At 32.8% G+C, this 12,488-nt stretch overlaps 1 protein-coding gene across 3 annotated transcripts in view; it reads left to right on the top strand.

Annotated features, from left to right (window-relative positions):
* Positions 1-12,488, top strand: part of ITGAV (integrin, alpha V) — a 95,763-nt gene that overhangs the window by 67,060 nt on the left and 16,215 nt on the right. For all 3 annotated transcript variants that reach the window (XM_011936495.1, XM_011936493.1, XM_011936496.1), the window contains 5 exons: positions 512-666; positions 3,282-3,419; positions 8,000-8,067; positions 8,730-8,877; positions 9,353-9,445. In XM_011936495.1, the coding sequence (XP_011791885.1) occupies positions 512-666; positions 3,282-3,419; positions 8,000-8,067; positions 8,730-8,877; positions 9,353-9,445 (602 nt within the window). The remainder of the gene's footprint in view (positions 1-511; positions 667-3,281; positions 3,420-7,999; positions 8,068-8,729; positions 8,878-9,352; positions 9,446-12,488) is intronic.

The raw sequence follows: 12,488 nt of genomic DNA, 5'->3' as shown, positions 1-12,488 counted from the left end.
GGAACACTATCGAGGCAGGGTGGGACCCTATCTAGGCAGGGTGAGACCCTATCTAGGGCCACCTGGTGCTAACTTTTTAGGTTTTGTAAGGCCTACTAGTTTCAGTATGAGTACATATGAGCAAATACTTCTTAATCAAAATCAGCAAGACTCTTGCTGCTTGAATTTATGGTGGAAGTCTCAATTCACATGTTTCATCCTCTGGATTTCCTCCTCTCAGCTTAAATTAAACGATAGCATTTCTCCTGTCTGATAATTGGCTTACTACTATCATTTTTTGGGGAATTATTTATGACATTACTTTAGGGAAAGTTTGGTGAATTATTTAATTATTATTAAATTTTTTTCAGAATTAGTATGTTGTAGTCTCATTACAATGTAATGACATTTTAAATTAATTAGAAACAATTTACTTAAGGAATAAAGATCTCTGTTTACATGAAAACTCTATGGTAGAATAGATAGGTGTCCATAAAGAATATGTTGGTTATAAATCCTTTGGTTTACGTAGATTTCCAGGTGGAACTTCTTTTGGATAAACTCAAGCAAAAGGGAGCAATTCGACGAGCACTGTTTTTCTACAGCAGGTCCCCAAGTCACTCCAAGAACATGACTATTTCAAGGGGGGGACTGATGCAGTGTGAGGAATTGATAGCGTATCTGCGGGTAAGAGATAACTTTTCTGCCACCTTGTTTTTCCTTTTCAGTCATTAGTTTTTCTTTTTTATCTAAATGATTTTCACTTTCTGTAAATTAGTGTTAGATCAAAAGGAAAAACAGAAAAATACACAAAGGAAATTTAGCTTTGTAAAGTGTCAAACCTGAATGACGGACTTCTACTTCTGGCAGATTGCTTATTCCAAATGGCCTTTCCACAACAATACTACTGAACAAATTATGATAAACATATTTGTTAAATGCAACTGGACTTTCAAGACAGTAAAAGAAATCAGGGTCCAAAAAAATAATCAATCAACTAAAAAACTCCAGTTGCAAAAATCTGAATTGTGGATTATAAGCAAATATATGAGCCAGAGTTGCTGGCAAAGGATGAAGCCTAAGGAGAGGGCAGGTGGTAATTGCAGACACCAGCACAGGAATTCCGACATATGTAGAAGGCTGAGTGTTCTTACGACAGAGGTGTGTCCTGATTCCAGCAAGAGCCAAATGTAAAACCTTGCTGAAGGGGAGCTATCCAGTATGGGCCCCAGGATTTCCACAGGTTAAGTTTGATCAAATATGAATTCATTAAACACATACACACACTAAGAAACCACTAGAAGAAGCATCAGATTTTAGACCCGCAAAGGCCAGTTACAGAGTACAAATTTGTATAAAATGTTTACAGAAATAAAGGGGCTGGGCACAGTGGCTCAAGCTTATAATCCTGGCACTTTGGGAGGCCAAAGCAGGACGATCCCTTGAGGCCAAGAGTTTGAGACCAGCCTGGGTGAGACTCTATTTTATTTAAAGGAAAAAACAAAACAAGACAAAAACATCAGTAAATATTTAGACAACAACATAATGAACTTGATTTAACAGATTTATATAGAATCTATACCTAACAATTAAAGAATATAAAAACTGACCATGCATAGGCCATAAAGAAAGTCTAAACAAATTTGAAAAAGTAATTTTATAGAATACATGCCATTACAGTGCAGTGGTTAGAAATCCATAACAAAAAGATCAACTGGGAATTGGGAAGTGTGATGTTTAAATAACTTATGGGTCAAAAACAAGATCATAATGGAAATTTACTTGCAACTGTATTACAATGAAAATATGACATATCAAAATGTATACGCTATCACAACAGTAGAATATAAAGATAAATGTATAGCCTTAAATGCTATTTAATTTAAATGAAAGTTAAGAAAAAATGAAGGTAAGAAGAAAACACCATAAAAATAAGAATTGAAGTGGGGCATTACAGATAAGGGAGGAATTAACAGAATATTATGAATAACGTTGGGCCAATACATAGGAAAACTTTTAGACAAAACCTGGAAATTCTTAGTAAAACAGTACAACTGTCATAAGAAGAAACAGAAAACCTGAATAATCCTCTAAACACTTACCAAATAGAATTGGCAGTTAATCTTTACAAAACGACAAAGCCCAGATGGTTTTATAGGCAATATCTACCAAACATTCAAGAACAAGATTTCTCAATTTTAAATAGCTCTTTGAAAGAATAAAAAAACAAAATATTTCAAAGTCAATCTGTGAAACTAGTGTAATTGGTTCCTGGACTGGTCAAAAATAGTACCAGAAGGGAGAATTTCATTGTAGTCTTACAATAGATGTAAGATTACTAAGCCATTATAAGCAGATAACTCTTAGCAGTTTGTAAAAAAAGATACGTAAACCAAGTTGGGCTTATCGTTTATCCTAGAGTGGGTTAATATTAAGTCTAAAAATGTAATTTGCCACATGAATAAATTAAAGAAGAAACGTGACTGTCTTAAGTACAAAAAAGGTTTGAGATTAAATTTTAAACGTTTCATGATTTAAGAAGCAAGACAAGTATCCCAAGTTATGGCTATGAAGAAATAGAATCTTACATTTAAACAAAGTCCGCGAATACCTATTAATTGGTCAAGCTGTGAATTAAGAATTCTTATACATTGCTGATGGCAGTGTGAATTGTTTTGAAGACTTTGGAAAATGATGTGGTACTATAGAGCTGACAAATATACTTGTCACTATGTGTAAGAATAATCATAGCAATTTCTGTAATAGCAAAAACAAAACCCATAAACAATAAAAATAGCCTTCGACAGAATGGATAAATGAATTGTGGTATATTTACATGATGAAATAGTACTCAACAGTACAAAATTAACGTAGGCTACATGCAATAGAATGGATGGATCTTAATGAGAGTGTAGGACAGAAAGCAAGTCACAGAAGACTACATGTGATCCTATTGAGAAGGAATGCAGAGGGAGGAAGAGAAAGAAGTATTTGGGTAGCTTAAGCAGTATCAATAATGTCCTTATTATTATGTTGGGTGTGTGTGAGTGCTCATGTTAACATGTCTCGTACTTTCGTGTGAATCAAATAGTACATTGTAAAACAAAAATTGACTAAATGTTCTTACTTGATAAGGATAATCTTTTGGATATTCTATTTCTACATAAGTATAATTTTCCAGAGAATTTTGTTAGAATTGAAGGCTCAGGGATGAATACAGCTGGCTTTGTAATGTGCACTTACGGATTTCTCCAGATATTTAGGTTGATGTTATCATTAATTCAAAGCTTTTCCATTTCTAGGATGAATCTGAATTTAGAGACAAACTCACTCCAATTACCATTTTTATGGAATATTGGTTGGATTATAGAACAGCTGCTGATACAACAGGCTTGCAACCCATTCTTAACCAGTTCACGCCTGCTAACATTAGTCGACAGGTACTGTACTCAATTTACCACTAATGTGATATTTTGTGATTTTTCTTTACAATTCATGTTATTAAATATTAGAGGAAACTTCCTTTATCATGTTGATAGATGTTTAGTCAAAGTCAGAAGGTTAGGAATCTGAATTTTCTATTTTTTTTCTTTTTATTTTTTTGGGAATCTGAATTTTCAAGTCAGAGATATTTAAAGCCACTTAACATAGATATACAGAGAAAGACAGGATCACATTTCATATACGTGAAATAGGAAAATAATTCAAGGAGAACAGCAATGTGCCAGTTTGTTTACGTATTTTAGTATTTCGCTAAAGATATTTGGTATCTATGTTATCTTTGATATTTTAATTTTAAAAAGTGCATATATAGTAAATAAATAATTCTTTTCAGAAAACCAAAGAAAGCAACAAAATTTGATAGGTGGTATTCTAGTTTTAGAAAATCTTATGTATAATGTATGTAAATATTGTTAATTCTAATTACTATTTCTCCTTTTTAAATTACATGTTCATGTTTTTACACTAATATTTCTTCTTTCATAGAACTCTTTGCCCTAAATTTAGGTTGACATTTTTTTTTTTTTTTTTGTCTTTCTAAGATCCCATAAGCTCTTTTTTTTTGGTTTGTTTTCTGTTTTAAAAATTTGAGATTACTATATGTGACGGTAGCAAAAGGCAAATTAAAATATTTTTAAAAGTCCTTTCTAATTTTTATATTTTAACAATTTCATATTTCATTCTGTACATTAATAATCATGGTATATGTGCCATTTTCTAGTATTAACATAGAACTTATAACCATACTTCTGTGTTTATATTCTTTACATTTTTTATTTTTATTGAATGTACAATATTATGTTGATTAATAGTTTAATAATGACCGCCTGAGCCTCTTAATGTCTGTCATTCAGTATTATACTTTCTTTAAAAGTTCATTGTTACTTGTATCTTTATATAATGTGCTTTCATATATGGGTTATGGTTATTTGCTGTTTATAGTTTTATAATTTTTTAGAAATCTTTTATTATCATTGTTATCACTGCTTCTGATTAGTTTTCCAAACTCCCCATCCAATCTCTTTAATGTCAACACCATGTTAAAACCAGCTAATCAAGTAGGCTAACTTTTGAAACCTCTTGGAGGGCAAAAATAACTGTAGTAATATTTGGCTTCCTTTTTTTCCTACCTATTCTCGTTCTTCATTGTTTGAAAAAAAATTTTTTTTGGTCTTCTCTGTGTCCTACATTTGTTCCATCAGTGACATATTAATTTTTAGGTATGTTTCTTTCTACATGCTTAGCTTTGTTATTCACTCTTATTTTTATGTTAATTAATTACTCCACCATTTTTATCATTTCTTTTTCTCTAAAATGGATCCTTCATTTCGCTGGTTACATTACAAACTCTTCTCTGCACTCTCTTTTTGCTGTCAAATAGAAATATAAAGTTTTAATTGTAATTTTAAATGTGTAATTTTTAATTTGCTGGTTAGCAACTTTTTTTAAAAGGTAGAAAATGTATAGGTGAAATTTATTTTAAAAATATATCTGTATTAGTTTACTAGGGTTGTCATAACAAAGTACCACAGAATGGGTGGCTTAAACAACAGAAATTTATTCTCTCCTAATTTTGGAGCCTAGAAGTCTGAGATCAAGAGTCAGCAGGGCTAATTTCTTCTGAGGCCTCTCTTCTTGGCTTGTAGATGGTCACCAGTCACCTTCTTGTGTCTTTACATGGTCTTCTTTTCATGTGTGTGTCTGTGTCCTAATCTCTTTTTAAGCATCAGTCATTGGATTAAGGCCCACCCTAAAGACATTTTAATAATCTCTTAAAAGACTATATCGCCAAATACAGTTCCATTCTGAGATACTGGGGATTAACGCTTCAACATACATATTTTGGGGGGACACAGTTCAGCCCTTAACAATATTTAAAATATTGTCGTTTTTACATGGAATTGCTTAAAAATTATCAGTGGAATATTTTGCATTCTATTTCTTACTGTCTTCAAAATCCAGAGTGTGTTACACACTTTTAACACATCTAAATTCAAATACTTAGGTTTTATTAGAAATTTTTTTTGTATTTAGAATTCATATAATTAACAGTTGAAAAAGTAGATCCAAATAGTCAAGTTGTTCTAAACATACTAAAAGTTTTGTAGTAAGAGAATTAAGCATCAGTTTTTAACATTAAATTAATTAAAATTAAATAAAATTTAAAAATCAATTGCTCAGTGACATCAAGCCCATTTCAAGTGCTCAGAAGCCACATGAGGCTTGCAAGTAGCTACTATATTGGACAGTGCAGTTCTAGTGTTTCCCTTTCTGCTCCCTAATCCTTTGGTGTTAGAGATTTAGTGTTTTCTGCAGAAAGAGTTGGATTTTTTTCTCTCATTTTTTTGGTTCAAATACACATTAAGTCCTTTTTTTTTTTTTTGAGATGGAGTCTTGTTCTGTTGCCAGGCTAGAGTACAGTGGGGCAATTTTGGCTCACTGCAACTTCCGCCTCCCGTGTTCAGGCGATTCCCCTGCCTCAGCCTCTTGAGTAGCTGGGACTACAGGCGCCCACCACCACACCCAGCTAATTTTTTGTATTTTAGTAGAGACGGGATTTCACCATGTTGACCAGGACAGTCTTGATCTCCTGACCTCATGATCCACCTGGCTTGGCCTCCCAAAGTGCTGAGATTACAGCCATGAGCCACCATGCCCGGCCTCAAATACATATTAATTTCTGACTTTGTGCAAGATATAATATATATAACTCTAGAGATTTGGTTGTCTGAGCATGAAAGACATTGCTTTTCCATTTCTGAAACTATCTTTCCTGACAGCATATTTTAATACTATGGCTGCTTCAATGCCAGCTAAGTCCTTTTCTTCCCCTATAGAGTGATGTTAGCCAAGTGTCTCTATATTACAGTTTCATTAATATTTTATACATATGTCTCATTGCAAACTTAAGATACTCATCTAACATTCTAACTGGGAATGTTATACATATCTTATCACTAGTTAATTTGTTATCTGCAAAGTCCACACTTTCTTCCTGATATAATCTAATCAAGCCTTGATTTATATTTGGCGTGATGTAAAGAATCACCATGTAGTTCTTCTAATGGTCCTCTTTGAAAAAGGCTTATAGCAACTGCATATATCTAGGTAAGTGAATTAATTCACATATATTTTTGTGTTTCCTTCAAATTAAAACAACAGTTAAGAATCTCTGTCCAATATACAGCCACTTGCAAGCCTCATGTGGCTTCTGAGCCCTTGAAATGGGCTTGGTGTCACTGAGCAACTGATTTTTAACTTTTATTTAATTTTAATTAATTTAATGTTAAAAGCTGATGCTTAATTCTCTTACTGCAAAACTTTTAGTATATTTAGAACAACTTGAGTATTTGAATCTACTTTTTCAACTGTTAATTATATGAATTCTAAATACAAAAAAATTTCTAATAAAACTTAGGTATTTGGATTCAGATGTGCTGAAAGTACATAATACATTCTGGATTTTGAAGACAGTAAGAAATAGAATGCAAAATATTCCCCTGATAATTTTTAAGCGATTCTATGTAAACATGACAATATTTTAAATATTGCTAAGGGCTGAACTGTGTTCCCCCAAAATGTGTATGTTGAAGCCTTAATACCAGACATTCCTTGTTACTTGGAAGTGTACAATCATCATCAATCATCATCCTTGTTTTGAGGGACTCCGTTTTTCTTTTCCTTTAAATCCTTTTCTCTCTTCTTTTTGTCTGCTTCTGTGCTTGAAGCAAAAATGGCCTCATCTTTATTTTCCATTCTTCTCTTAATTTTTATGTTTCTTCTTTCACATCCTACCCAGCTCCTCTGCTTTTTTCCCAGTGTTTCTCTCTTTTGGGTTTTTCCATTTTGCTCTAGCTGGAACATTCTTCTGGCCAGATCTAGAAGGGAAAAAAGTTCAGGTCTTTGCTTTTTTCACCTACCCTGATTGGCTAGCTATAATGCTTCAAGCTTCTTTTCCTTCATCTTTTTCCAAATGACCATGCAATGCTGGACTCATTTTATCTAGTTTCTTTTGCCCCTTGGTCTCTCTGCCTGTCTGCTGAATACGTACAGTTCCTTATTCTTTTATCCTCTGCAGCCCTATTTCCATGATATTGGTGGAGGCACAGTCCATAATGAGAAACTCTAGAAGGTAGTCTATTTTGCCCGACATCTCACAACTTAGCTAGCAGCAGAGTAAAAATGAACCCTCATTTCTTGACTATTACTTTCTCTTTTACACCAGTCCTCATTCAAAGATGGTAACAGCTTAATTTGAGATAGAACTGAAAGGTTCCAAGGAACTGTATTATATCCTATGAATCTTTTTTTTCTTTCTCATTCTTGACTGGCTACACTGGCCTGTTTAAAAATAAGTGGCCATGGTCTTTTTTGCATTAAGGTATACAAACAAGCTGATCAGTACATGAAAATATATACATGTGTACATACATGTATAACCACATAGATATTGATAAACACTGCTTATGCCACCTGCATTGGTATTTTTCCTGTAGAAAAATAAAATGTTTTTTTCTAGGCTCACATTCTACTTGACTGTGGTGAAGACAATGTCTGTAAACCCAAACTGGAAGTTTTTGTAGATAGGTAAGTTTTGCTTGAAATAATAAATAATGTAGTAAGAAATTTAAATGGAAGGGTACATATTTCTATTCCAAGGACTAACATATTTTAACGAGAATTAGTTATACTGGAGGGTAATGCGTGAGTTTCTATAATACTAAAACTATCAGTATTGAGCTTCTAAAGAAAATATCTACTGTGTTTTCACTAGTTGCCTAGGTTGACAGAATTATTACCATTCACCTTTGGGTAATATCACAAAGTAATATTGTATCATGTTAAAGATACATTTCATTGTAAATATACTTTGAACTCAAGGAATATCCTTACGATTTTGTATGGTATATGAATTATAAAGAATATTGTGAGAATTATGACACATGATTAATTTAGCTTTTTAGAAAAATATTGAGGAATTACAAAGTACACATAATTCACTTCAGTAATAGATATGAATGATAGTGATATATTAGTGGCATCAATGTTTATTTTTACTGAGAGAACATTGGATTTGCACCCAGTGTGCTATTTTCTGTTGTCTATCAAGCTGTGAAGTAGTCTTAAAATATCTTGAGACACTGTTGAACATGTTGGTGCTGTGTATTTAACTCTTGTTTCTTTGAACAGTCATACTTTCCCCATCTAGTCTTTTTTTCTCAGTCTGGATTTGTATTGTTAACTTGTAGTGATCAAAAGAAGATCTATATTGGGGATGACAACCCTCTGACATTGATTGTTAAGGCTCAGAATCAAGGAGAAGGTGCCTATGAAGCTGAGCTCATCGTTTCCATTCCACTGCAGGCAGATTTCATCGGGGTTGTCCGAAACAGTGAAGTAAGCAGACTGCCTCTTTAAAAATCGAAATGCACTCAACAGATCTTATTAACATTAATGAGCTGCTCCCCTATTTAGTGAAGCACAGGCTTAGCTGTTCTACCTAAGGCTAAATTGCTAGACAATGGAGTGCCTATCTTACATAATTCCTTTTAAGCCTAATACTTTGCATAATGTATTGATATGACATTTTTAGAACTGCAAGCTAAGTGCCTGGAAACGAGGTTAGATAGATAAAGTGTCTAAGCCTGTCCATCAAATTATTTGTCAGAGGCTTTATGGTTATGTATGGTAGCCCTCTAGGGATCTTTTAGAAACACTTCTGCATTTCCATGTAGCAATTGTACCCAATTCTGGCTTTTTCCTTAACTCCTGGTTTGCTCAACTAGATTTATTTGCTTAGTACAAGAAACTGAAATATCCAACTGCATGATATTTTATTTCCTTTCATATCCTTTTTCTTTGTCTATCAAAGGCCTTAGCAAGACTTTCCTGTGCATTTAAGACAGAAAACCAAACTCGCCAGGTGGTATGTGACCTTGGAAACCCAATGAAGGCTGGAACTCAAGTAAGACAATTTAATTAAACAGATTTTTTCTCCCCGGCAAATAGAAAAGCATATTGTTCTGTGGGCTCATAGTAATTTTTAAAAATAAGCACTTCAAAACAATGTCCTTAAATTGGTTTTGACATAACAGTTAAATGATTAGCAGAGTTTTGCTTAGTTTAGACTAAGATACAAAACAATTGGTTGTGCTCTTACACGGTTTGCAATCAGCTGCTCTGTACGCCTCCTTCACTTTAGTAAATGGATGAGAACATGGTTTAAACTAAGGACTGAAATAATAATTTTGCTCTTTTCACTGATGCCTTAATGGGTCCTGAAAAGCTACTCTGGCAACTACTAAGACTGTCAATCCTAGGTGAGCTAGATTCCATCACAGGCCCCACACAGAGGATCAAAGCAAAGATTAGTTGAATCAGGCTCCCCTTCAGATGGTACAGCAGGGTGCCCAGGAGCTTGAAAAGCAGCAGCCAATGGCTCACTTTCCGAGTCCTCTAAAAAGTAAACAAAATATACCTTGTAGAATTCCTAGTAGCAAGGACAAAATGGCAGTATATGCTGTGTCTTTTTCAATAGAATTTAATTAATGACATATTGATACGGGTACTTTGAAGATATGTAGTAATATAGTTCTAAGTATTCCATGTTTCTTTAGTATGTCTTCTATTACAAGTCATTATTATTTCTAGATGTACGGTATCTTAGGGAAGAGAACTTGAACAAATTACCCTAAGTTCAATTTTTCACATATATTACATGTTTTATTAACAATGAGCATGCCTTTTATTTTCTCATATTCTCATTCTCTCTAGCTTTCTGGTTATTATATAGTTTCTGCTTATTCCAAGTAGCCAACTCCAGACTGTGGGGTGGGAGGCAGTGTCCAGGAAGTACTGTTTTTATGTGTCATTGATCCCCAAGAAGACTTTTTTGTACCTGGTGCTTCAGTTGTTTTATTTAAAATCTACCAATTTTCTGCCTGCAGGAGTTAGGATATTTGGTGTTGGGAGTGTTATGAGAGGTGTATGGAGAAATTCTGGTTGTGGCCCTACTTATGCCTTCTTTAGCCAGGTCCTTTTACTCTGGTAAATCATCCATTTCTTCTTTTCTGGGCTATGAACACAGCACATACTTTGGTTGTTAGCTTCCTGTTATCAAATCATTGCACTCAGTTGCTAGACTTTCACTGAATCAACATTTACTTTTACATTTTTTAGAAAGATAGTATTATAAGGAGGTATAATTATGATTAATAATTGTTAAATAGGCTGTCTTATGGATTGGCCCAGGTATATTAAGTAAAACAAATTTGATAGAAAATAAGATTTAATTATCTTTGTTCAGTTTTATTGTAAGCTCAGAAAAACCCCATTTTAGAACATTATTTTTTTTTTTTTTTTTTTTTGTCTTTCTAAGATCCCATAAGCTCTTTTTTTTTGGTTTGTTTTCTGTTTTAAAAATTTGAGATTACTATATGTGACGGTAGCAAAAGGCAAATTAAAATATTTTTAAAAGTCCTTTCTAATTTTTATATTTTAACAATTTCATATTTCATTCTGTACATTAATAATCATGGTATATGTGCCATTTTCTAGTATTAACATAGAACTTATAACCATACTTCTGTGTTTATATTCTTTACATTTTTTATTTTTATTGAATGTACAATATTATGTTGATTAATAGTTTAATAATGACCGCCTGAGCCTCTTAATGTCTGTCATTCAGTATTATACTTTCTTTAAAAGTTCATTGTTACTTGTATCTTTATATAATGTGCTTTCATATATGGGTTATGGTTATTTGCTGTTTATAGTTTTATAATTTTTTAGAAATCTTTTATTATCATTGTTATCACTGCTTCTGATTAGTTTTCCAAACTCCCCATCCAATCTCTTTAATGTCAACACCATGTTAAAACCAGCTAATCAAGTAGGCTAACTTTTGAAACCTCTTGGAGGGCAAAAATAACTGTAGTAATATTTGGCTTCCTTTTTTTCCTACCTATTCTCGTTCTTCATTGTTTGAAAAAAAATTTTTTTTGGTCTTCTCTGTGTCCTACATTTGTTCCATCAGTGACATATTAATTTTTAGGTATGTTTCTTTCTACATGCTTAGCTTTGTTATTCACTCTTATTTTTATGTTAATTAATTACTCCACCATTTTTATCATTTCTTTTTCTCTAAAATGGATCCTTCATTTCGCTGGTTACATTACAAACTCTTCTCTGCACTCTCTTTTTGCTGTCAAATAGAAATACAAAGTTTTAATTGTAATTTTAAATGTGTAATTTTTAATTTGCTGGTTAGCAACTTTTTTTAAAAGGTAGAAAATGTATAGGTGAAATTTATTTTAAAAATATATCTGTATTAGTTTACTAGGGTTGTCATAACAAAGTACCACAGAATGGGTGGCTTAAACAACAGAAATTTATTCTCTCCTAATTTTGGAGCCTAGAAGTCTGAGATCAAGAGTCAGCAGGGCTAATTTCTTCTGAGGCCTCTCTTCTTGGCTTGTAGATGGTCACCAGTCACCTTCTTGTGTCTTTACATGGTCTTCTTTTCATGTGTGTGTCTGTGTCCTAATCTCTTTTTAAGCATCAGTCATTGGATTAAGGCCCACCCTAAAGACATTTTAATAATCTCTTAAAAGACTATATCGCCAAATACAGTTCCATTCTGAGATACTGGGGATTAACGCTTCAACATACATATTTTGGGGGGACACAGTTCAGCCCTTAACAATATTTAAAATATTGTCGTTTTTACATGGAATTGCTTAAAAATTATCAGTGGAATATTTTGCATTCTATTTCTTACTGTCTTCAAAATCCAGAGTGTGTTACACACTTTTAACACATCTAAATTCAAATACTTAGGTTTTATTAGAAATTTTTTTTGTATTTAGAATTCATATAATTAACAGTTGAAAAAGTAGATCCAAATAGTCAAGTTGTTCTAAACATACTAAAAGTTTTGTAGTAAGAGAATTAAGCATCAGTTTTTAACATTAAATTAATTAAAATTAAATAAAATTTAAAAATCA

This window comes from Colobus angolensis, unplaced genomic scaffold, assembly GCF_000951035.1.
Source record: "Colobus angolensis palliatus isolate OR3802 unplaced genomic scaffold, Cang.pa_1.0 Scaffold153, whole genome shotgun sequence".
NCBI lineage: Eukaryota > Metazoa > Chordata > Mammalia > Primates > Cercopithecidae > Colobus > Colobus angolensis.
Note: the sequence above shows the minus strand (reverse complement) of the source record. Positions and strands in the feature narration are given on the sequence as shown.